This window comes from Callospermophilus lateralis, chromosome 15, assembly GCF_048772815.1.
Source record: "Callospermophilus lateralis isolate mCalLat2 chromosome 15, mCalLat2.hap1, whole genome shotgun sequence".
Classification (NCBI taxonomy): domain Eukaryota; kingdom Metazoa; phylum Chordata; class Mammalia; order Rodentia; family Sciuridae; genus Callospermophilus; species Callospermophilus lateralis.
The window spans coordinates 88,296,393-88,322,881 of record NC_135319.1 but is presented as its reverse complement, the minus strand read 5'-3'; the positions used below and the strand labels follow the sequence as shown (position 1 = coordinate 88,322,881).

The 26,489-nt window shown below is 42.5% G+C and overlaps 2 protein-coding genes across 3 annotated transcripts in view; one reads left to right on the top strand and one right to left on the bottom strand.

Annotated features, from left to right (window-relative positions):
- Positions 1-12,745, top strand: part of Adam12 (ADAM metallopeptidase domain 12) — a 312,364-nt gene extending 299,619 nt beyond the window's left edge. The window contains exons 22-23 of the mRNA XM_077105443.1: positions 6,184-6,311; positions 8,072-12,745. Of these exons, the coding sequence (XP_076961558.1) occupies positions 6,184-6,311; positions 8,072-8,132 (189 nt within the window). The 3' untranslated portion in view covers positions 8,133-12,745. The remainder of the gene's footprint in view (positions 1-6,183; positions 6,312-8,071) is intronic.
- A 3,484-nt stretch (positions 12,746-16,229) lies between these two features.
- The window catches only part of Fank1 (fibronectin type III and ankyrin repeat domains 1), a 72,538-nt gene continuing 62,278 nt past the window's right edge, over positions 16,230-26,489 (bottom strand). For both annotated transcript variants that reach the window (XM_077105439.1, XM_077105440.1), the window contains exons 4-11: positions 26,357-26,438; positions 25,277-25,351; positions 24,449-24,514; positions 20,158-20,323; positions 17,351-17,494; positions 16,695-16,772; positions 16,534-16,578; positions 16,230-16,427 (exon numbers count right to left, since the gene is read on the bottom strand). In XM_077105439.1, coding sequence (XP_076961554.1) covers positions 16,365-16,427; positions 16,534-16,578; positions 16,695-16,772; positions 17,351-17,494; positions 20,158-20,323; positions 24,449-24,514; positions 25,277-25,351; positions 26,357-26,438 — 719 coding nt within the window. In that variant the 3' untranslated portion in view covers positions 16,230-16,364. The remainder of the gene's footprint in view (positions 16,428-16,533; positions 16,579-16,694; positions 16,773-17,350; positions 17,495-20,157; positions 20,324-24,448; positions 24,515-25,276; positions 25,352-26,356; positions 26,439-26,489) is intronic.

Below are 26,489 nucleotides of genomic sequence, written 5' to 3'. Positions count from 1 at the left end.
CTGTGTCCCATTAGGCCCTTTGCATGCTCCTGGTTCATCAGTGGTAGGATATATGTAGCTAAAATTGTGCCCATTTCTTCCAACTTAATGCCACATAATTATTCACCATAGCCCCTAATGATCCTCTGGATTTCCATGGTTCCCTTTTCACCCCTAACTTTATTTATTTGGGTCTTCTCTTTCTTTTGATTAGTTTGGCTAAAGGGTCATCAATTTTGTCTTAAGCAAACCCACTCTGTTTCCACTGATTCTTTTATTATTCTATTTCATTTAATACTATTCTGGTATTTATTTTCCCTTCTGTTGATTTTGAATTTTCTTTGTTCTTATTTTTTAGGGCCACTAAATTAGCTCTTTGAGATCTGTTTTCTACTGTAGGCACTTACAGCTGTAAGTATTCCCCCTATAACTGCCTTTGCTGTGTCCCATAAATTCTGGTAGGTTGTGTTTTCATTTTCATTTGATTCTAGGAATTTCTTAGTTTCCCCCGATTTCTTCAGTGACCCACTGCTCATTCAGGAGTGTTCAATCTCCGTATGTTTGCATACTTCCTGCAGTTTCTCTTGATGCTGGTTTCTAATTTCATTCCATTATAATCTGATGAGATGCAAGGAATTATTTCAATGTATTTGTATTTGTTAATATTGGCCTTATGGCCTGAAATATAATCAATTTGGGATAAGGTTCTATGTGCTAATGGAGAGAATGTAGCAGGGTTGTTATATGGAATATTCTGTAGATCTCTGTTCATTTTGACCTATAGTGTCATTTAACTCAGATTTTCCAAACAACAAAATACATCAATCTTTTGGTGAAAGTGAAGTATTAAAGTCACCCAACTTTTATTTCATTGGGGTCTGTTTTATAAAATTGGGTCTTCCCACCAGGCTCAGTGGCACATGCCTGTGATCCAAGAAACTCGGAGGGCTGAGGCAGAAGGATTGCAAGTTCAAAGCCCACCTCAGCAGATTAGTGAGGCACTTAGAAACTCAGCAAGACCCTGTGTCAAAAAGAATGTATTTTCAATGGGCTGGGTATGTTGCTCAGTGGTTAAGCACTCCTGGGTTCAATCCCCAGTACCAAAAAAAAAAAAAAAAAATGTATCCTCTCACATTCAGTGCATATATATTTACAGTAAGTATCTCTCTTGATGGATTATTCCCTTTATCAATAAGTAGTGACAATTTTTGTCTCTTCTGACCAATTTTGGCTTGAAGTATTTGTTGGATACAAGTATAGCTCCTCCTGCCTGCTCTTGGATTCCATTTGATTGGAATATGATTCTCTATCCTTTTACTTTTAATACGCATCATTTTGCCTGTGAGATGAATTTCTTAAAAAATAGGCTTTTTTCATCCAACCAACTGTTCTGCACCTTTTAATTGGAGAATTGAGACCATTACATTTTAGGGTTCTTAAAGAAATTACAAAATCCTGTCATTTCATTGTTTTTATTTCTGTTGTTTTGAGAATTGTTTCTCTTATTTGTCTTAATGGGGGGTGTTGTTGTTTATTCATTATGTGGTGCTGAGGATGGAACCCAGGGCCTCACATGTGCTAGGTAAGCACTCTACCGCTAAGTCACAACCCCAGCCCCGTCTTAGTGGTTTGCTGAAATACATATTTTCTTCCCTATTCCTTACTTGCTTAATTATTCTTCTAGTGAGATTTATAATTTTCCACGCCCTTATGTCTGTCTTTCTTCTTTTGAGTATCTTCTGCAATTCTGGTTTAGTGGTCACAGTTCTCTCAGTCAAATGCTCATGGTGAAATGTCTTTATTTCTTCTTCCCTTCTGAAGTGTAACTTTACTCGAGATAGGAGTCTAGGTTGACAGTTTTTATTCCAGATCTTGAAATATACCATTCCATGCCCTCCTGGCCTTTAGAGTTTCTGCTGAGATAAGTGTTATTCGGATAGTTCTGCTTTTATACATGAATTGAAGCTTCACTCTTGTAGTCTTTGATATTCTTTGTTTTGTCATTCTATATTTTTGGCAGCTTATTATATGTCATGGAGAGGTGCTTTTCTGGTCATGTCTATTGGTGGTTCTGAATGACCACAGCACCTGGATGTCCATATCATTCCCAAGATCTGGGAAATGTTTTGTCATTATTTCACTGAGGTTTTGATGACATTCCCCTGTGGTTCCACTTTCTCCTCTAAACTCATGGGTTGTAAAGTCAGTCTCTTAATGCTGTCCTGGAGATCTTGAGTGTTCTCTTCATACTTTTTTATTACTGTGCTTGCTCATCCACCTTGTCTTCAAGTCCGGATAGTCTATCAGTGAGCTTTCAACTGAACTTTTGACTTATTGGACTTTTCATTTTCAAGATGTCTGTTTGGCTCTTTGTCAGAATCTATTGAATTGCTCTTCATATCCATTGTCTTCCTTAGTTCCCTCCAGCTGTTTATTCATATCTTCTTTAAATTCATTGATCATTTTAACAATTTTTTAACTCTTTGGCATAGCATCCACCTCAATATCTATGTTCAGTTACTAGGGAGTCATGGATTTGAAAGGAGCCGTGTTGCCTTGTTTTTTCCTGGTTTTTGTGTTTCGTTGCTGAGTTTTGCAAGTGTGGTAGGATGGGAGGCTCTCGGCAGCTTTTTCTTGATGATGTGCCCTGGGCTGCTGGCTTATTGTGCAGTGTTGAGCTTAATTCCAAAGGGACTTTGCGTTGTAGGTTTTTGTTGCCTGTGGCTTTTTAGGCTGTGCTTGGTGAATTTTGACTGTGGTACTGTGTCAGAACCTGAGGGACCACCTTTCTCTGTTGGACTCCAGTGAGAGGGGTCCCGCTGCTGGTTCAGGCAGGTATGACACAGTGGTGTATAGCGGGTACACTCTTCGTTACACCTCCAGATTTGTCAGCACTGTGCTGTCTGCTAGGGTCTGGGAGCAGCCTGCGTGAGGGTCTGTCCTGAGTGAGGTGGCATGACGGTTGTGTTATTTCTAAGGGGGTGAATGGCCCCACTTTGGGGTTGGGACACCAACTGAAGTCTCACGCCCCCACCCCTTTTTTAAGTTGAGATAGGTTTGAGCAGGACAAGGTCTTGGATAGAGTGAGTCACAATTTCTTTCAACTAGGCTGGGGTATAGCTCAGCATCAAGCACTTACCAACATTTTCAAAGTACTGGGTTCAATCCTCAGCCCCACTTTGAGAGGATAAAACCACCACCAGCAACAACTTAAAAACCTCTTAAAAACAACATCTACACCACCACTAACATAGTGAGGGAAGGGCAGCAATAATATAGAACAGACTAAACTGTTAGGCATTAATGAAAATAGATTAATTTTTTTTTTGAAAAGGGGGAAGGAAAGAAGAGAAAAAGAATTTTTAAAAGTATGAAAGAAAAGAATAGTAAAGGAAAACAAAAGAAAAAGTCAAATATTTTTCCTTGCCGAGGTATTTAAAATGTAGACCCTTCTTTCTGGGACCTCAATTTGGAATCCGCCAGGCATGGAGGCGGGTGGTGGGTCAGGCTGTCGCAGTGTGGAATGCCCCTTCTCAGTTCCAGCCTACACTGTCCAAACCAGTTAGGGGTCTGTAGGTGAGCTCCCCCCTTTATGCCCTTCCCGGGGCTAAGGTAAGGTTATCCATGAAAGGGCTAAATCCACTCTCAAGGGATGGGCTTGGTGACAGCAGGAGCCTCCTGCTAGCCCCTCTCACGCACCAAGCCTGTAGACTGATGGGATTTGCACACCCTTGACTCAAAGACCCAGTGTGCTCAGGGCGTGTGTCCTCTGAATGCTTCTGAGCATGGAAGAAGTGACCAAATCAGTGGAACCTGCACCAGGGTGGGATGTCGTGCTCCCAGACCCAACCCCTTTGTGAATCTTAACACACCTGGCTTCACAGAGGCCAACTCACCAATTTTAAATGGAAATGCCTTCTGCTCCCCTGTGCCTCATGGGCCACAATCCCCACTGTCTAATTCTCCAAAGATCACAGTCATTTCCCTGGACCTAAGCTGACTCTCAGTGTTGGCAACCACAGAGCCAGTGAAAAGAAGAGGCTGTTAGGTCCCAGATACGTTAAAAAATACAGGGACTTCTTACCTCCCTCCCAAGCAGTGAAGTCCATTCCCTGAGACCTTCTGAAGATGACTCCCTGTTACGGCACCATATGAACTTGGTGGAAACGCTGGGACCTCTTCTCCTGCAACAGCCCACGGTGCAGCCCCCAGGTCTCATGTTTGCCAGGTGGCAAACTCTGTTGTCCCTGGGACTCCCTGCTGAAGGGTGTCTTACTCCCAGCACAGGGCCCATCCCGGTGTCAGTGTACTTTCTTCTAAAATCCAGTATTTGGGGAATCACCTACAGCTATATTCTATTCTACCAAAAGTATGTGGGTGAAAGAACTCCAGACTGGCACGTGGAGTACTGAGCTTGTGTGGAGGGGCAAAGAGAGTTCCTATGAACCCCCCCGCCACTACCTCACTGCGCATCTGCACACCTGTTGATTTGGTTCGATCTCATGGGACAGCAGGTTAGAGCTGAGTACCTCTGAACCGTCGTCATCTTGCCATCTTTCCAAGTCATTTTAGAGTTCCTGGATGATGAAATATGAGTCCTGTGATAGTGCTTTGTTATTTGGATTAGGGTGGGTTTTTTGTTTGGTTAGTTTTTTAAATTGTTCTAACTAGTTATACATGCCAGCAGAATGCATTTCGATTCATTGTGCAAAAATGGACCACAACTTTCATTTCTCTGGTTGTACCTGACATTCATGCAAACATACCTAGGGTAATGATGCCCATCTCATTCCACCATATTTCCTACCCCCATGCCCCTTCCCCTCCTCACTGATCTCTGTTCAATTCAAAGTTCCTCCCATGCCCCCTTTCATTATGGATCAGCATCCACTTATCAGAGAAAACATTTAGCCTTTGGTTTGAGGGGATTGACTTAATTCACTTAACATGATATTCAACTCCATCCATTTACCTGCAAATGCCATAATTTTATTCTTTTAATTTTGAGACAGTGTCTTCCATGTGGCCCAGCCTGGGATCAACCCATCCTCCAGCCCCAGCTTCCCAGTGCACTTTTTGTTAGACTGTTTTCTCTCTGAAGGTCCCAGCACCATTTCCTATAGAACTTCTATGCATTCATGAGTGGCCCAAAGCAGACTCTACCTTGATATCTCCCAGTTCCCTGGACCCCAGCGGGGAGTTACATATGGCACTTACTGACCCACCCCCTCCAGGGGGTGGCCAAGGGTAGAGCCCCATGAAAAGACACGACTTGAGGTTTTGCTATTATACTTCCTCCATTGCTCTTCTCATATTTCCATTAAGCTTTTTAAAAGCTGTGGCTGAGGGAATGCTGATAGTACTGTCCTTGTGTTGGAAGCCTGGCCTCCCAACTTCCTAGGCATTATGATTCAGTCCTCACAACTATGCTCTGCAACAGGTCTTGTTTCCTCCCATTTTCCAGAGGAAGAAATTCCGATTCAGAGGTTGAGGGATTTGCACTGGTCTACAGCTTACCCCCTGTAAGACAGCCCCAAGTTCATGCTCTGCCTGCCACCTCTAGCTGAAGGCACTAGCCCCTGGTCAAGGCTTACCTCCCCTCAGCTTCCTCAGAGAGCTTTACTTGTCCCTCAAACTACTACATCAGTTTTCTGAACAACACCAAAAATATGTGGGAGGGAGAACTCCAGGCCATGGCACCAAGCACGTGGAGTACTGAGCTTGTGTGGAAGGGCAAAGAGGGTCATCCTCACTCAGCCCAGCCAGAGTGCAGCCAGTCCTATGTCGTCATTCTGAAGCCATGAAGGGATCAGTGAGATGCCTGAAAGACTTCCACCAGCTTCTCATTTGGGGCTTTTATAAATCAAAGAGCCACCTGAAGGCACAGGCAAGTGTGCATCCCCTGGGGGGCCCTGGCAGAGAACCCCAATGTCAACTAATGCCCAAGGCTTGTGAGTACCATGGGAGCAGAGGACCCATGTTTGAATGTTTGTAACTACACGAGTCTGTGAGACATCTTTTAAATGTTAGAGAAAATTCTGGTGAGAAGACTAGCGAAGGTGAGGGGATTGCAGTCCACAAATGAAACCCACACACAGCAACTTGCCATTCTCAAAACCCACTTTCCTGGGGCCTCTGACACTCCTGAAGTCCATGTCTGGTCATGGAGCTGAGGGACCCCAAGTAATCTTATGTTTATTGCAGGGCATTCGGAAGCCCAACCCTCCTCAGAAGCCTCTGCCTGCTGATCCTCTGAGCAGGACAACTCGGCTCACCAATGCCTCCAGAAACCCAGGACAGCAGGAGCCAGGGCTCCGCCCTGCACCTACCAGGTAGGGGTCTCTCTCTCCCTCAAACAGGGGAAGGCAGCTAAAGCAACTAAGGCAGGACAAGTGTTGTGGGCAAAAGCCATGCTTCCTGTAGTCCAATTAACTGGGAATGGTAGGATATGGTTACAAAAATAGGCAGCAGTCAGCATGAGTCACCAAAGCAGGCATCACCAGGGCACTTTCTGCGAGGGCCAGGGACTTCAACACTTGGAGCTGGCTCAAGCTGGTTGGTGACGGCTATTAAATGTGCTGAAATTTTGCAAGGTAGGTGTTAAACCAGGTCAATGTTAAGCATTATATAAACTTACCGTTGAATGTTTGTATAAACTCAAGGGAAAGCACAGGCAGTGAACTCTGAGAACATCCCTTCCACTTCTTTTTACTGCCTTTGCTCTAATTGCGCCACTGGGGTTGCAGACATCTGACGACATGGTGGTCCCTCGTAGCTAGCTCTTCCATGTTTGGTGACAAGATGATGGTAGCTTGGAATCAGCCACAGTGGGAGCATTTACACCAAGGAAATGGTCAAACACTGCAGCATGGCTCCCCCAGCCCCTGGCAAGTTGTCCAACGCTCACCAGCACAAAGAGGCCCAGGGCTCCTCTGTGTGCCCCTTGGCAGGACACTTGCTTTTCAAGCTCAAAAGAACCAATGGTACTGTTGGCTGGGCCCTGTGCTCAGTAATTCCTCTCCAGAGGGGAGGACACACTAGTGATTTCATTACAGCTCTTGGGAAGAATTTTTGGCCTATGGAAGAAATAGCTGCCTAATAAATCTCAGAGATAAAGCTGGTCAAAAGGTCAGTACAATAGTTTAATTCCCAACTGCAGAAACACAGGAAGATTGCATAGCATCCTAGTTATTTCATTGTGGTTTATATGTTGATCTTAAAGTTACTTTCCTTATTCTGTTTAAAGTCAAATATACTACTTTACATGGACTTGATGAAGGAAAGGCTCCTTATTTAAATGCCCTCAAGTAGTGGACTGTCTTGCCTCTGTTGTCACTGAGAGCAAGGCAAGCCTATTTAATCTTGTCCTGCACATTGTTTAAAAAAAATTTTTTTTTAGTTGTCAATGGACCTTTCTTTTATTTATACGTGGTGCTAAGAATTGAACCCAGTGCCTCTCACATGCAGGCAAGTGCTCTTCCACTGAGCCACAACCCCAGCCCTGCACATTAATTTTGGAGGGATCCCATGTGCCCTACTTTTGCTCTGGTTATCTGCTGCTCTGTTCAACCCAGTAGCCACTGGGCATTTGTGACTGGTCAAACTATGCTGTCGGTGTAAACACATGCTGAACGTTGAAGTCTTAGTTCCTCTAAAATGCCAATTCTCTCAACTTTATGACCTGTTTTGAAATGATATTCCACATATATTGAGTTAAACTAATTTTAATAATAATTTTATTTCTTTGCTTTTTTCATGTGGCTACTAGAAAACATTACCTAAGTGGCTCACACCCTTTTTTTCTGTTGGACGGTGCTGTTCCAGAATCAACTGGAGCATGAGAGGGTATCATTGGAGAGGGCTCCTCTGGTGGCATCTGTTGTAAACCACTGGGAATTCTGAAGCTCTAGAAAAGTCCCTGATGGGATCTGACACTCCTGCCAAAAGCAAGCGGGTCTCCAGACCTCCAGATGGGATCTGGCCTAGGAGTGTGGGAAAAGACTTCTCCCACCCCAGATTTCAATGTCTGCAGAAACTGTTCAAGACCTCTAACTACAACTTTGCTTTCTCCTCTTCACTGCTTTTAATTCAGACCTGCTCCTAAGTATCCACACCACGTGCCCAGACCCACCCACAGCGCCTCTCCTCAGTGAGGAGCAAGCTGACACCTTCGTTCAACAGTGAAGACAGAAGTTTGCACTATCTTTCAACTCCACATGGAGTGACTTTTTGTACCAACTTTTAGAATTTTTTTTTAATATGTTTAAAACACCATTATTTCAAGAACTTTGAGCTACTGCCGTCGGTGCTGTGCTATGGTGCTCTGTGTATTCGCTCAGGTACTTGTAAATTATTAATTTATGCAGAATGTTTATTGCAGTGCAGTGCACTGTACTAGGCATTTTTACCATCACTGAGTTTTCCATGGAAGGAAGGCTTGTTGTGCTTTTAATATTTTAGTGAACTTGAAATATCCTGCTTGATGGGATTCTGGACCAGTTGTTTACTTTCTGATCAGGCTTTATTAGAAAGCAGTTGCTAATTCCCCACGGCTGTGTTAATGGTACCAGACACAACTCAGGACCCCTGCTAGAACCTCGAGTGATTTTCTGAAACCCCCAGGCCAGGGCTGCACTTGGCCTTCAGTGAGGCCCTCGGTGCCTACACGCTGACAAGCCCCTAGCAGCTGGACTTTGGAGCGGTGAATGACCTGGTTTGGGGCCAGGAAGCTTTGGAGAGAACCTGGAACACTAGGCCAGGCAGAAACTTGACCTTGAGCTGAGCTGCCATGGGCCCCTTTGGAAAGCAAACAAGGAAGAAGTCTGCAGGATTGCTCAAGGTTTTCTTTATAGAAACATCAAGAACTTCTTTCTCTGGCTGCTCTTTATGCAGTTCTGGCATCAGCACATTATTTAGATTGGGAACGGTGGTGTTTCTACAAGAAAGCCACCGCCCCAGCACTGCAAACCACCATCTCCCTGTGCTGTTTGGAGCTAAGCAAATTACCACCTTGTCTTCTCAACTGTAATATGATGACCCTATGTTCAGACAGATAGATGAGGCTTTCCATGGGACCATAATTCTTTTCAGATGTGAACTAGTAACCAGATCTAGTCAATCAATTCTTTAGATAAAAATCTCCTTTTACTGCAAGGTTCAACTTATTAAAAATTAGGCAGAATCCCTACACTTACAGAAACAACTACTAAATGGAATGCCTTGCTCACTGGCACAGATTGTCTGCTGTTCTTATTAGTACGTAGTGGACAAAGAACCACAAGTGACCATAAAGTTCTCTCTGGAGCACCCTATTTTCTCAGCTAGGCAGCTGGAATCTTAAACATTGGCACCTACCTGTTGAGCATCACAAGGTATGATCAGGAAACCAATTTCCTAACCCCGTATTTTCACCAAAGGCCAGCTGGGGCAAGCAGCCCCTCCAAACATTTCACTCTCCCAGTGTCTCATTTCCTAGGATGTTTAAGATGCCTGGATCTAATAGCATGAAAAATACAAAAATACTCAGATAAGGCAAAATGCCATTCTGGCCCTCACCGTCTTCTGTGAGATCATGAATGACTAGTTTTCACATTAGAAGGCAATTGACAGCAGTTCCGCAATTCACTGAGTGTTTCATGATGAGACTTCTTTTAGGGTCATTTCAATGGTTTTCCTATGCCTTGAAGCAGAAAGAAAAATACATACCAGGAAACTTGGTTTGCCTTCCAGAAAACGAAACTACATTTAACTTTGCCAATGCTCCCCCCATATATCTAGGCAACGTGGTATTCATGACTATGAATAAATAAATCTATGTCCAAACACACAAAAGGTAACCCAACTCAAAGACATTCCAACTCTTGCAGCATGCGTATGTTTTAATAAACAGATGCAATTATTTTCTTTAAAAAGTAAAGCCACGTTAGATGATACTACTGTGGATGAGATACATACAGAATTATTATAACTAACTGATGTTACATTTAGTAATTGTGTCAAGGCCAAAACACACACTATTGAAAAGTTTACAGAATTTCCTGGTGTGGACGTTGCCGCCTTCTCGCCCACGCCTCAGCTCCGGCACTTTCACCCTCCTCCTCCTGCACGGAACAGGGAGGATAGGAACTGCCTTTTCTGTTTTTGTTCTTTCTGAACTGTAATTACTGTGCTTTTGTTCCAGAGAACCAGGAAGAGTTTGGTATTAAAGGAGGTTAAAACTGTGATCTTCTGCCATGTCATCAATGGCCACTTTGTGGTTATGGCTGATGACACAGTTTTATCTCTAAATACTAATTGCTTTTATAGAGCCATGCAAATTATTTCTAATAAGAATATATTTAAGCCTAATAATGCCTTATAATACACAGATAATATTATTAAAGGAATACTTTCAAAATTCAATATTTATCAAATAAAGCATATTTAGCAATAACTTCCATTTTAATGTAACTTAGGAACCAATAACTTAGGGTTGTTTTTTCTTGGTGGGAAGGGGTTTTCTCTCACTTTTTATAAACAATGGGAACAAAACTCAGTACTTCTATTTTAGTGGCAATATGACTATTCTTTAATATTTCTAAAATACTTCACAGGGAAAAATGACACAGTTGTTTTGAGTTTTATAAAACCATTACTGAGAAAGTTCAGTGCCTAAACTCAAAAGCAGGCTGGAAGGCCACTCACCTTTCTTCCTATCTCCAGCCACAGCTGCAGGTTACAGGGCCTCACTCCACGGAGAGGTGCATGGCCAACCTTCCAGGCATTCCATTTATCTGCTAAAATGTTCTTGTTTTCCCAACACATTGAGCCAGACTGTGGCAACCAAGAGAAACAAGGCCTAGTGCTGTCCATTGTCAACATGTTCACACGCAGGTCCCTTGTCCCAGTGGGACTTCCCCAGAGAGACCGCAAAGCAACAAATTAAACTATATGGGAATAAATATTCCTGACTAGTCTCCAAGGGGACATTATTATGCCTTTTTAACTTCATCCGGAATTCTCAGGCTTTGTTCTCTAACAAATCAGCACATTCCCTAAAATTGCTAAGACTCTGATCTGCATCAGGGATTAGAGATCCCCCATGGTGCTGACCCCCACTGTAATGCCTGCGCCTCCTCCAGCCGCTCCACTGATGCTTACCAGGCACTCCCAGCCAAGGGGACCCCGATGATGGGGAATGCATGATGCTTGGGAAGCTGGGCCAGACTGTCCTAATGCACCCCGATCTCTTGCAGACTCTCCTAGTGAGACCCATTTCATTCTTAAGTTTTGCTAGAGTCCAAGGCAGACTTACTCTGCAGAACCCTCCTCACTGCTCTCACAATGGCTCTAGCCAGATGCAAGTGACCCAGATGAATGTTCCACCAGCCCTTCCAGAAGTCACTCAGGCTGGAAGTCTCACACACACAGTGACTGACTGCGGGGGAACTGCAGGTATCATCTTCTCTCCTCCATACCCATGCTAGAAGCCGTCCCCATGCTGCCAGTTACTCCCCATGTCTCATCAGCATCCTCTCCCCTGGACACAGTAAGCCAGAAGCTCAAATCTGTTTGCCTTTCCTTGTCACCAGACAAGTGCCTAACTTGGGCCAAACTCAGTGTCAATGGCCCTCCAATCCCGGCAGTGAAGTCACTAATTCAGATCAGCCAGAGTGGCATCTGTTGCAGTGCATGGCAGCCCCATGGGGCCCACCTACTGGACACCCAAAGCCCAACATTCTCCAGAATCACAGCTCAGAGCAACCCTTCCAGCACCCAAGACCCCTGCAGAGTCCCTCCTGCAAGCACATCAATCACAGTGACCTCCCGCCCCATGCCTTGTTCTAATGAGAAGGGGCAGTTGGCCATAGAAAATCAATTTAGCTATGCATGCAAATTTCTCTGAGTCACTCCAAAGTTCCCATCGACAGGTATTACTTTTAAACTTGTTTGAAAATTCCAATAGTGAAATACGTAACACTAAGATTTGTGAGCCGCATACTCAGAACCAAAGGCATTTACCCACATGAGCATGTGCCTCTTCCCTGCCTCTTGTAGAGGAAACCCCCCTTTTACTTCTGGGACAGTACTGGAAGCTTCAAATCCAGTCATTATAAACCTGTTTCATATGAGAAAAACTAAAAGAAATACTGCATAGAGCCTGTTAAAATCCTTGGTAATGGAGAGTGACAGCCAGAAGATTGAACAAAGGACTTCTCAAAGTGCTTTGGTTTCCCCAGGCTGAAGGCCCTGTAACTCACCCTGAATTTCCACATCATCTTCAAGAAGTATGTTCTATGTTCTCTGAAACTCTCAAAGAAAATTTTTTAGTCAATTTAGCATATTTAAATTCAAATAAAAGAATAAATATCATGTGATCATTTTAGTTTTCAAAAAAGCAGAATCTCTTTTCTTTTTTGTGTTCACAGTCATAAGCAGCCACAGCAAAAACAAGTTAGAAAGACAACGACCCCTAAGTTTCCAAGGCAGGACAGGTGGGAGCAGAACTAGCGGCTCCTTAACTCCTTCTATAGGGTCAAATTGGCAGGTGGTCAGGAAGCCTGTGTCTGAAGGCGTGTGGCAACTGAAAGGCCATTCTTTAACTTGACCACAGGCTGTTTAGCACAGTACAGATTAGAGTTACAGCTACATCAACCAGCACAGTCATTCTGCAGTGCTTCAACCATTTATAATGCTTTGGTTTGCTAATTTGTTCACATACCTTTTTATGTTACATTCTGTTGCTTTTGTAAACGTTTCTCATATTGGGGATCTACAGGTAAACACAACTTGCTATTTCAATAAAAAGTCATTGTTAAGAATATTATATCCAATAAATGATAAACAGGTAAATATAAAGAGTGTCTTGTTCGTTATTGAGGATATTATGAAAATGGAGGGAACAACTCAAGTAGAAAAAAATGTATCTATATTCTCATTTGTTTATAAGTGCATAAAGACATTTTGGAGCAATGCACAAGAAATTAAGAACAGCTAGTAGGTGGGGTGGGTGATAAGCAAGGGGTGCATCTGCCAATCATCAGGGACTGGGCAGATGAGGAGAATGGTGCCTGTTCACCCACACCATTGATAAGTGGGGGGAAACTGATTATTTGAATAACATTAATTCATAACCCATCGAAGAACATTTTAAAACTTACCTTATTCAGATAAGAGATAAATTCAAAAAGTAGCAGTAGAGACATATCAAACAAACAGGCAATGAAAATCTAAATGTGATGGATAAATACTTATAAAAATAGCACCCAACTTCATAAAGAAAACTGCAGAAAACACATATTCAAAATGGTAACAAGAACAAAAGGTCTTTATTCTTACCACTCTCCACTCACGACAAACTAGACACAATATAAGTACAAGGATGACCTCAAATCTAGGGAATAAGTTTATGGGATGGGATACTCCAAACACACAGAATAGAACTTTATTCCAAGTGCCTCGGGGGGAGAAAGGAAGAAAGAAATCCTCAAAAAAAATAATGCTGTGTCCTAGAAATGTAATGATTGTTTAGTCAAAAGTGAATTAGATTATCTAGAAGAAAACGAATTAGAACATTTGAAATAGCATACAGTCTGGGTATATTTCTCAAAAATCCTTGCACTATAAGAACTCATCTGTGATACATACGTGTTAAGGTCCCTTACCCATAGGAGAATGGTGCCTGTCACCCACACCATTGTGGGTGTCCCTTTCCTGAAACATTCCAATCCAGTGAGCCCAAGATGGGCCCAGGAAATTTGTATTTAGTAAGTACTCTATAATGGTTTAAGATATGCGGCGTCTTCCAAAAGCACATGTGTGAGACAATGCAAGAATGTTAAGGTGAAATAATTAGATTATGAAAGCCATAACCTAATGGTGGATTAATCCACTGATAGGGATTAACTGGGTGGCAACTGTAGGCAGGTGGGGTGTGGCTGGAGGAGGTGGGTCCCTGGGGGCATGACTTTGGGGTTTGTTTTGTCTCTGGAGAGCAGAGTTCTCTCTGCTTCCTGGTTGTCATTCCCCGAACTGCTTTGTCTGCCACAACCTTCTGCCACCATTTTCTGCTCACCTCAGGCCCCAGAGCTATAGAGTTGGCCAACCATAGGCTGAACCTCTAAAGCCATGAGCCAAAATAAACTTTTTCTCCTCAAAGTTGTTCTTGCCAGGTTTCTTTGGTCACAGCTTCACAAAAGCCGACTAAAACACTCACAATTGAATCTTTCGATCAAGAAGGCTTAGAAAAAAAAATTCTCACAGTAATAAAACAAACAGTGCTTAGGGGAAAATTCACAGACCTTAAATATGTATTGCTAAGCAAAAAAAGATGAAAATGAATGAACTTAATGTCTAACAAAAAAGTTATAAAAGGGACAACAAAATAAGCCTCCTGGGGGTGAGGGGAACAGAAGAAGGTGGAAATATAGCTCAGGGGTAGAGTGCTGGCCCACCACACACAAGGCCCTGGGTCCCATCCCTAGCACCCACACAGTAACAAATAACAAAAGCCAGAACTGCAAAATGCTTGTTATCAACAGGCACAGTGGCACACACCTGTTATTCCAGCAACTCGGAAAGCAGAGGCAGGAGGATCGCTAGTTCAAAGCCAGCTTCAGCAACTTAGTGAGGTCCTAAGCAACTCAATGAGGCCCTGTCTCTAAACAAAATATAAAAAGGGCTAGGGATGTGACTCGGTAGTTAAGAGCCCCTGGATTTAATCCCTGATAACAACAAAACAAAAAACAGAAGAAATGAATTTATAAAGTAGAAAAAGAATAAAACCATGAGTTGTTCCTAGGGAAAATTAAAACAGGCTATTTATTAACCACCTTCAAATATCATTAAGCAAAAAAAAGAGAAAGAGCAAATAGACATAGCACATAAGCTCACAGAACCCAACAGCCCGCCATAACCAACGAGACAGTCTCATTGGTGTGAGGATGGTTCAAAATCTAGCCCAGAGGGTGCAAGACATTGCCAAGCTTGGTGTCAGCCAGAAGGAATGTGCCGAGCATGCCTGGTTAGCAAATGCAACCTACAACAGACCAAAGCATGAAATCAAGGGGGACGTTGACACTGACCCTGGAAAAGGGAGAGGAAGGCTTTACAAAGTGTGAAGATGCTCTAATTTTTAGGTTTTAAAATCAAATCTAGCAAATATAGAGAGAGATGCATTTGTACAAAAGGTAAAACGCCAGTGAATCAACTTAAGGTGAATGTTCCATAAACTATATGGAACAGAGCTGAAAATTGCTAGCATCAATAATATTAATCATGCGTTTTCTCTATGCCCCTTCTCAAAAGTTTTGGAAGGGCAGAATAAAATACACTTATTATTGCTGTATGTGTATAGGTGACTGTATGACCAATGTGATTCTGCAAACTGTACAATCAGAAAAATGAGAAATTATACCCCATTTGATTCAAATGTATGAATTGTCAAGATCACTGTACTGTCCTGTGTAGCTAATAAAAAATAAATTTAAAAAAAAAAGTTTTGGAGCTCTAATGACCTTTTAACTGGTCTCTCCATTATCCAGAAAAATCTCACTCCTGTGCAGACCTTTGCAGCTGGTCTACTCAGAGGCCAAGTTAACTAGTTTGTCTCTGAGGAGGAGAAATGCATATGGTAGGCCCTCTAACATCTTTGCTGAGTGAAAGCTCCACCGAGTTTGTCTTAAGCTCCCAACCAGCAGTCCTTTTGCAGTCACCCCAACTGTCTACAAACTGCGCCCTCAGCTTCAAAGCTTTCTGCTCTACATTTCAGCAAAGTCATCAGATCCGGCAGCTGGGGCTTTTCTTATCAGAGCTTCAGCGTGTGCACACACACGCACAGACAGGTCCATTCTGCAAGACTGACCTGGACCATTCCCCATGAGCAGGACAGGATCAGAGTCTTGAGATAAGCACCTCGAGCTTTGATGTGAGGCCAGGAGCCGAAGAGAAGACTCCTGGACTCTAAGGAGGAGCACCACTGCACAGGGGCACGCAGCCTGGCAGTGCGGCCCAGGGGGGTCGGGGTGGATAACAGAAAACACATGAGTGAGAGCACGCCAGGGGCCTGCAGTGGCTCAGAGGACAGCTGCAGGCCAGAAGCCAGAAGGCCCCGTGCATGTTTACGTAGCGCCAGTGCATAAATATTTTGTTTCACGTCTAACTCCAAAGCACAAGTGCAAGAAAACAGTCCTGCTCTGTAGACGCCCAATGATGAGAACACATGTGCGCGAGCTTAGGTAAAAAGATGTATTTCAATGTGGGAATAGTTGTCTGTTACAAAAAAATACTGTGAGTCTTCAACTAAATAAATAAATATACAGCCCTCAAGGATGCAGAATATCACGTCCAGTTCAACAGTCACTTTTTGCTTTATTTTGCTTGAATTTCTCAGGCAGCTGGTGCTCTGATCAGTGGACAGAGGACTTCCGAGGCAGCTTTTTTTTCCTTTCTTCTAATAAGGAGACTACATTCTAGAAAAACAAGACAAGCAAGTGAATATCCTCCAAATTTTTGGTGGGTTTTGTGATTTGGAAAGTACTACAAAATTAGCCTTGCTGGGCAGAAGGGCATCCCCACCTGTCTGTCAAACACTCTGGCCATTTCTAGGACCCCTTTGCCAAACTGAAAGAGGAAACGATGAAAATATATATTAGAATATACATAAGTATATATTTATATACATATGTTTATGTATTTCTTTCTTCCCCAAGGAAAATCTTTCAATAGAGATTATTTACCTCATTTTTCACACTTGCATCTGCCCCTTTGTCAAGAAGTAACTCAACCAACTGCTCGTGATTATTTAATACAGCCACCTGAAAGACAGCAGTGCTGGGTGAGGCCCGCTCCTCTCCCCGGGGGTGCAGGCCGCAGGAAGGGTGCACAGGCAAATGCAGGGCCCCGCAGCTGAGGAGGGCAGAGCTGGCTGGGTCACCAGCTTTGCCTGCCAGGCCTGTGTCCTGCTCCATCTAGGGCATCACAACTGCTAGGATGAGGGAAGGGCCACCTCCCTCTCCCCACTCAAATGACACGGGGAAGACCAGGCCAGCACAGGAAACCAGCTGTTTTGATCCTACCGTGGCCCTAGGGACCAAGGCTGACAATCCTTAAAGGAGGATTTGTTGAAAGACAACAGAAACGACACAGTGCCAGGCACAGCCGTGCGTGTCTACAGTTCCAGCTGTGCAGCAGGATCACTGGGCCCAGGAGTTTGAGGTCAGCCAAAGCAATATAATGAGACCTCATAGTAAAAAAAAGTGACCCCCTCATACCTTTATTAAAAGGCTGGCTGGCAGGAGCACACGCAACCAGACCCAGGGCCTAGGAATGAGCCACCAAACTCACAAGAATGTCCAATTGTAGAAAAGCTCTGGCCTTCGGGGGAAAGGCGTACCATGAGTGGTGTCTTCCCATCTTTGTCTCTCACATTCACATCCGCCCCAGCCTCAATGAGGAGCGAGGCCACCTTCTGGCTGCCCGACACCACAGAGACTCTCATGAGCGGCGTCCACCCTGAACCAGTGTCCACAACATCCACCTGTGGGCCAGATGAAGAGCTGACTCAGCCTGGCTGCTTCTCCAACTCACAGAAGGAAGGTCCCCTTGCCCCGTCCCCCGACTCAGCAGGCAGCCTCTCCAGGCTGGGTGCAGGTTCTCGCCCAATCCTCACCCAGGTGCAGTGATAGATGTGTTAGAATCACCTTAGGGCGTCTGCTGAGCGGAGACCCCCTAATGCGATTCTTCTGCATCTACTCACTGCATCTAGGTGAGAATCAGGGGATTGCAGTTCAGTGAACCTGTACCGAGTCTTGACAGGCTGCCACTAAGTCGGGGGAGTCGGGGGAGTCGGGGCAAGCAGATCTTCCTTCTGTGAGTTGGAGAAGCAGCCAGGCTGGGGCAGCTCTTCATCTGGAACCTTGCTCCTGGCCCATGGGAACTCCCTGAGGTGCGTTCCTTGCCTAGCTTTCTTCACCCGTCTAAACAATGCTTATTTTTATGCATCTTTGTAGGTGGGCTTCAGTTCTTTTCTGGAATAAGGCATGTACACACCCTTGTGTTTAACGATACTTCTATTCAAAGCAGGAGAACTACAGTAAGCACAGTGACCAGACCCATTACACAAACTCCAACCTGAAGAGCCACTAACCCAGTGCCTCTCCAAGAAGTAATACAGTTGGTCACTTCCCAAACCTCTGCTCCTCACTGAACTCTATCAATTTAGTGTTTTAAAAGAAATGCTGTAGAATGAGAAAGTGCAAATGTTGCTGCTCATGATTCCATCGAAGCCCTAACCAACCCATGAAGAGAGGTGCTGAAGACACGGGCGAGCCCAGACCCTCGCACACAGACTGAAAGAATGACTCGGACGGCCTAGCTTTAGTGAAGCCTGAGAGGAGATTGGCGAACAGGGCCTGGCAGGAGATGACCTACTGCAGCAGCGCTCTGCCTCCTGCAAACAAACCACCTACAGGCCAGAGCTCATCCCATTGGAATGCTGAAATCAGGACACCAGCTGCCGCCCACGCTTCCCAGCACACTCCCACACAATTTCTCTTTTGGTCCCGAGGGTTAAGCAGGAGTAGGTATTTCTACTTCTGGTTTAGAAATGATCAAACCAAACCTCAGAAGTCACATGGCTCATAGGTAGAAATGTTCCCTATTGAAGTAAATCATTCACTCTCAGTATAAAACCATCACATTTGGGAAGGGGGTGGCTACACCCTGCTGGGCTCCAGTCTTCAGAAGTCTCAGGTGAGCCATCTGCAAGCACACAGAAATGCCGTGGACACCCCCACTAGCCAGCCACACGGAGATCTTCAGCACACACACCTACACTTATGGATTTATTATCTGCAACACGGCTTCTGTTGGATGGAAAGATGGATTTATCCCAGAGAATTGGGCTCGTCTGAAGCCCAGAGAGCCTACATTTCCAAAGCTCCAGTATTGAGATGCTCACAGCAGAAACCTGCCCTCATCTGGATCCTTTTCTTCAATCATCTGAGACTGATTGATTTTCTTTAATCATACTCTTACTGGGTCCAGAGCAGAACTCGGCTCATCATAAACCAAACCAGGGGAACATGGTATTATTGCTAGCACACAGAGGCAAAGCCTTCTGACCTCTTGTGCATGTCTCTAAAATATAAGGAAACATGAAAGGTAAGAAAAAGGGCTTGTCTTAATAATTGAATTTTTTTCCCCTTCAAGGGGGCCTTTTTCTCCACCCTCCCAAAGCAGTGGCAGGAACCAGTGAGATTCCACAGCATAAGACCTGCTTTCTTTCAGTCACACTTTGGGAACAAACTAGAATAAATATACTAACATCTTCTGGGAGATGTGACTTTGCTCGAATTGGATTGATTTTCCAGGTCATCAACTTAATTTCTCAGGACTCTGCGCACTGCCTGGTAATCAGTTAGCATGGCATTTTGTCCGTCATTCTTTATTTCTATGCCTTGAAATCTTTAGTCCAAGCCTTTGGAGAATTTCCAGAGCTATCAGCAGTTACCATAATTGATCTAATTATAACTAGCCGTTTTCACATATCTATAGAAGTTCATACAACATGACTTCTATTTGCTAAATCAGATTTGTACCTCCTGCTGACATGAAAACACAAGCAAATCAACAGGCCTGGGTAAAGATTGACAGCTGAGAGCCTCCATTCTTCACATGGCCACTTGCCCTTTGGAAACTATAATGATTAATGCAAACTAAGTAAAAATGATCTAGTTTTAGAAGCAACAACAAGTGCTGAGCCTGGGAGAGCTCTTAACATCTTTGTGTTGCAGCATTTAAGATGATATCTGGTAGGTGGAAGATGCTCAGTGAAGCCTTGGTGACAGGTGCATAAGAGATAAATAAGCAAATGAACAAAGGAATAAACAAAGGAGTAGACACATCTGGTCCCGCTCCAATTCCAGCCTCGTTCCTTCTTCCTAGAGGAAACCAAAATCCAAGATAACCGGAAGCCTTACTGTCAAATCAATGCCACAATGATCTCTTTTTTTCTAAGATTTCAGGAGTCTTCTCACTGATAGGTCAGAGATCTTTCTCCATCATTTCTAAGTTAGGTCAGAGATCTTTCTCCATCATTTCTAAGTTGGGCCAATCAAAGGTCCTGACTCTCCTAGTCCCTGTGGAATGGAATTTCAGGTTCTGAACAGTCCTGTGTGGCTAATAAGGCAGGCCCTGTACCTCACAGCCATCCTTTATCATCCAGTCAATCACAGTGCAGTGGCCTCCATCTGCAGCCCAGTGCAAAGCTGTGCAGCCGCCCAGGTCTCTAGCCTCCCAGGAAGCCCCATGTCTGCGGAGGTATTTCACAACATCCAGATGTCCCGCGTAGCACGCAAGCATAAGACTGCAACACATGGGAGAAGCATTTGGTTGTAAGTGTATCTGTCAACTTCAGGCACACTGTACCCTTGCTATGTGAATCTTACTCACACTTGTGACTGCTTCCTGAGAGCACAATTCCTTAAGTAGAATCTCTATGTCAATGACTATGACTTACTTTTAATGCATATTTCCAAACTGCTTTCTAAAAAAGTTATATCAATTTACACTTCTATCAACACTTTCTGAAAACATCTATTTACTCTACCTTTTCCAATTACAAATGTTACAGGTAGTATTTTTTTATTCTAGTCAAATCAAACATTTTTCATACAAATTGTTTACAGTGATTCTGCTTTAAAATTGTCTTTTCACTTAAATTGCTCTTTTTTCCTACTGTGTAGAGATGTTTGTTTATTCAGTGTTGTTTCTGTGTGCCTGACTTCTGCACACTGAAGATGTTCATCACATGTCTATGACACTCAAATATCCCCTCAGATTACCCTTAACTGTGTCTATAATTTAGTTCTTTAAAGTGTGTGATGTATGCACAATCTTTTTCCCACTGATTTCCTTCATTCTTTTGCTTTCACATTACAAGATCAGATAAGCATATGCTCCTTCCTTGTAGCTTAAGATTTTTTTTTTTTTTTTTTTTACTACATTTAATACTTCATTCACCTGGAAGAAATTGTGGTACATGCTTTAAGGCTAGGATCTAACTTAATATTTTTTCTTCAAAACGCCTGTTTTTCCAAAACCTTTCTTATTGATTTGTGTTGCTTCTGTTATCATATACTAAGTTCTTATGGGGATCTATCTTAGGATTTCTATTCCATTCTATTTACTTTTCCAATTATTGGTTCCAGTACCATACTACTTTAATTACTGTAAGTTTTAGGGCGTTTTAATAACTGCCAAGGCAAATCTTTCCACAGTCCTCTATAACAAAGTTACATTAGCTGTTATCATCTATTGACAAGTTTCCAGGAATAACTCCATTTGAAGCTATATTCAATCTGTATGTTAATTTGGAAAAACTTAAAATGTGTATCTATTTTTTTTAAGTCTTTATATCTCTCAATATAGTTGTATAGGTTTAGTTTTTCATTCAAAAAAAATTTTTTTTGGTTGATACTGGGGATTGAACCCAGGGATGCTTTACCATTGAACTACATCCCAGTCCTTTTATTTATTGCTATATTTTTTATTTTTTATATGTTTTTATTTTGAGATTGGCCTTGAAATTGCCATCCTTTTACCTCAGCCTCTGAGTTGCTGGGAACATAGGTATGCACCATTACACCCAGCAAATATCTTGCTTTTAAAAGAAATATTTTATTCTACTTTATTTTTCCTATTATATTTATTAAGCAGTAATTTCAGGTATTTAAATTTTTGTTGTATAGTTGGTCATATAACTGAACCTCCTCATTAAGTCCAAGTATTTGAAAGTTGATTCTCTTGGGTTCTGCAGGACAGGAGTCACACTCTTATTTCACATCTCACCAAGATGATCAGACTTCCAAAGTACTGTCCAATCATGAGTTAACAAAATACAACCTATACTTACTGTTATGGGCCAGACTATAAGGGCAATGACCAAAGAGACTCCATTTTTCCCTGAGACTCCATGTCATATAAGAAATGCTTCTCCCATGGGAAAGCCCCACCTCTGTACCCATCAATAGTTGCTTAGCATAGCATGTCTGGCAACACAAAATGCCAATTCTTAAACAATGTAAAAGTATTCTCTTTGGTTCCCATTTTTCTTGGACAATGTACCCTGTCAGAGATTGATTGTTCAGATGTTAGTAACCATTCTTTAACTTGTACTCAACTAGGGACATTTTGGTCCACTCCCTTTTTTGCTTATGATTTTAGATCTCATGGCGTTTATTTATGGTTTGAACAACAGCCACTTCTGATTAAAATGATTTTGGACTATAAAAGGTGTACTCAAACCCCAAGAGGAGTTTGAAGGGTGTAGACTTGCAGCCTACCCCTTGGCCCACCAGCTGATGGATCCGGATCTGCAGCTGGTGAATAAAGTTTCCATCTCCTGCTTTAAGATCGACTCAGTGATTTATTGGAATCTTGCCATAATATTACCATATTCCAAGTGCTGTTTTACACTTTTCATATATTAAACTCAATAAATGCTCACAACAATACAATCTCTCCTCCCCATTTTATAGAGGTATAGAGAAAGTAAGTAACCTGCCCAAGGTCACACACGGCATCCATACTGGGATCAGGATTTTGACATCAAGTTGTCTGCTTTGCCTGTGCTCTTCTTTCTTATGGGTATCACTACCATTGAGAAAAGGAATTCGCCAATGCTAAGAATGACACTGGCTAATTGTCTGGGATCTTCTCTAACTTTGTATGGTGCTACACATAGTGTCATATACCTGTAATCCAAGCAACTCCAAGACAGTTAGTTTGTGAGTTCAAGGCCATTGTGGCAACACAGTGAGACCCTGCCTCAAAAAACAAAACACAAACCTATTGTATGCTGCTAAGTGTTGATATACATTTCCACCAGCCATGTACCAGACACTCGGAGGGCTGGAAGCATCCTTCACTTTAAAAAGTAAGACACTGGGTTACTCATTTAAGGCACTGGGTTGATGCTATTTTCATTGTCACCTTTAACCTACTGGTGGGAAGTGTTAGCATGGAAATCTAATACTACATTTCCTTACCTTCCTAATGCTCTGAGTTGAAGGAGGAGATTTGTCAATGCCTACAAACACACTCAGGTATCCTTCTCTTACTACCAGGTTTTGGCAATAGGTAGGTTTGCAGTTTCCTCTATGCCCTGGAAAAGCTCAAGATTATTAATGGTCCCTAGAAACTAATGGTGGGATAGTTAAGCCACAGAAACTATGCTTCCATAAATTTTCTAATTTTCTGTATAGATGTAGATTATTTCAGATTTTCTGCTTCACGGGTTGATTTTGGTGGTTTAAAATTTTGCCCATAAAGTATCCATTTCAATGAAATTATCAAATCTATTAGACACAAATGCACCATTTCATGTGTAAATTTCCTGTTATTTTCCCTCCATATTTCTAATTTTGTTTTAGATTTATAAGAGACTGTTTTATGTTATCATACAAGTTCTTATTTAAGAGGCAACTCTTATATTTCTCAATAATCTTTAACTTTTGGTTAATTAAGTTTTATCTCTATTTTCTTTCTTTCTTTCCTTTTTTTCCCCTGTCCCTCTTTCTTTGTAAATTGTCATTATTCTTTTTAAACTTTTTAAATTTGGAACTAAGCCATCAACTAGCCTAATTATTTGGAAAATACTTTTCAGATTTAAGTTTTTAAATGTCATTTAAAATCTATTACTGCACTGTGTCCAAGAGTAGAGTAGGTAAGCTTTCTGGCTTTAGAAAGTGGTGTTCCCTGCAGAGCCACTATAGGTGACTGGTGTTTTACGCTATCCCATGATAGTCACATGTGGTGTCCTAACCTGTGGTCTGTGTGCATGCTGTGACCCTGAACTCTGAGAACACACCTCTGCATTTTGCTCCCTCTTCTACCCAAGCACCAAGCACAGGGCCTGGCATGTGTGAGTTATTCAATAAATATTGGTTGGTTTGGATTAACTAATTAAATCCAAATTGTCAAGTACTTCAGTCTTTCAAAAACATTCTTTTACCTCTCCTTTACAAGCATCACACTCTTTCCATGAACTTTTCCTGTACTGCCCTCGGCCAGTCCAGATGGAAACTTCAGGAAAGTTTTGTGGTTGTATTTTTGATGCTGTGTCTTTGGCTACTTCTTTAGAAACACCAGGGGTTCTCAGTAAACAGAGAAAGACTGAGGTGCAAGGAGAGCGCTGAGAGAGGAACACAGATCTGGGGCAGCGCTCGTAGCCAAGGCCTGAGCAGAGATGGGATGCCACCTTCAGGGTCCTTTACTGGGCTAGAGAAGGCAGAAATAGTGCAACTGATTCCCCCCAAACACCCTGATGAATGAGAGTCTCAATGAACAGACCAGGTTTGTTCTCACCACCTTTCCTTTGGGACCCACTTGCTTTCTGGTACTTTCAAAAGAAGCTAAAGAAAACTTTAGGATTGGGTCAAAAACCCTCTGGGCTCCAGCTGAGTAACAGTTTCAATCACGCCCCTCCTACCTGTCTTTGCCACTGCCATTCTTAAGATTCACATCTGTACCATTAGAAACTAAGATTTTCACAAGCCTAAAGGAAACAAAGTTGAAAATACAGGTTAATGGCTTGGATGACGTGGAACCTGTGATAACGCAGTAAATATCACATCCTGCAACACCTTCTCCAACTTCAAAAGCCAGGTGGTTTTGAGAACAGGATATTATTAAGCTGGAAAACCCCCACCACACCAAAAAACAGATTTATACCTTGATCTTAATGAATTAGTCAATAAAATCAAACTACCCACATGATACAACTCAGACTCTCAAAACTATCATTTTAACAGTTGTTTTAAAATGACAGCATTTAATAAAAACATTTCTATTTTTTCAAAATGCAATTGTATTAAGCAAAATATAAATATGTTTGGGAAATAGATGTAAGCATTATACCCAACTTTGTGGGGCAGATAATAAATTGTGTTACCAAAATCATATCTTGGCACCTACCAGGGAAATTTGTTTTCCAAAATGTTCCTCACCTATCCTTTTTAAACTGCTTTAAAGAAATTCAAATTCCAATAGCCAGTATTCCCAGGAGATATAAGGTATAATTCCCAGGAATTAATTGGCTCCTCTCTTCCCTAATATACAACCACACACCTGATGTTCTCTCCTGCATGCTATATAGCTTTATGAAAAAAGCAGCTGAATTCAGAGGGATGAGTTTGGGAAAGAGTAAAGAAGCTAGGTTCCCTGGACCCACTCCCTTCCACCCCCATCCTGACTGGCACCTCTGGGGGAAGGGAAATGTTCAACCTGTCACTCAGGATGAGCAAAGTGCCCTACCTACCTGGTATATCCTTTCTGGGCAGCAACCATCAGAGCAGTAAAGCCAAACTTATTGGGAACATCAACCTTGACATGACTTGAGAAAAAACAAAGAAAAGAGATCAATATGCTTAGTGCAGCTCCATGTAGATTTGTAGCTGGTGACACTTGCAAGGCACAGGAGGCTACAATGGCTCATTTTACCAAAAATCCCCATTTCTTTTGGGCCATCAAGTTTTTATTGTTTAGAATGCCCTGCCTAATATTCTTAGATATTCAAATTTATAAGAAAAATTGTAAGTCCACATAAAATGGACATTCCTTTCAATTCAAGCCATGGTGCCGTGGATAACACACTATGACAGACACAGCCTCTTGAAGGTGGCAGGGGACAGTGTCTTCATTGCAGACTTCTGTAGCTCTCCCAACCACAAGCCCATATTGGTGGGGACCCAAGGTTAACCCTTGACTTCCACCTCACCTACAGGATATAAATCAGTGTTGCTCAGAGGAAAGCAGAGCTCTTACTGTCAGCTCAGAAGCTTGGCTTTCTATAGGAACCTTCTCTGCTCCAACTCACAGAGCCCCAATTCACAAGCCACTTGTCACGTAAGTAGCTCAAAATTTTACTAAAAAGGAACCTAGATAATGTCTTTGCATTTGGGAGGCAGCTTCACGCCTCTCATCCGCAGCAGCTGTGCCCACCATCTTTCTCCAGTGTCCTACCAACCTCCTCAATTAGAACGCAGCTCATTTAGTGATTCCCTAATCTCATCAGAATTAGGTGCGCGTATATTTGGAGTAAAATTTGCCTAAATGCTATAGCATATAAACAAGGGACAGAAATTATTTCAGGGAATAAATATAACACCCAGACTTATAATTACCTTTTACAATTTTCAATAAATAATGACTATGACACTGATATGGGACTGCATGATCAGCTCTATTGACTATGCTTTAACTCACACCAGGCACCTGAGATCAATTTGGAAGGCAGTTTGAATGGCATGGAATTTTTAGGAAAATAAAATAAAGCTATATCACATATTTCTATGCACTTTATATATTTTTAAAAAATAAGCTGGCAGAGTTCTCTCACCCTCCTTCAAGTATTTGAACAAGCAAATCCTCATCATTCACATTGACAGCTCGATGAAAGTGCTCACTGCTAATGGGTTCTCCTGAAGAAACAAGATGGAGAGCAATCATCCAAAGACAGGGAAGACGACTCA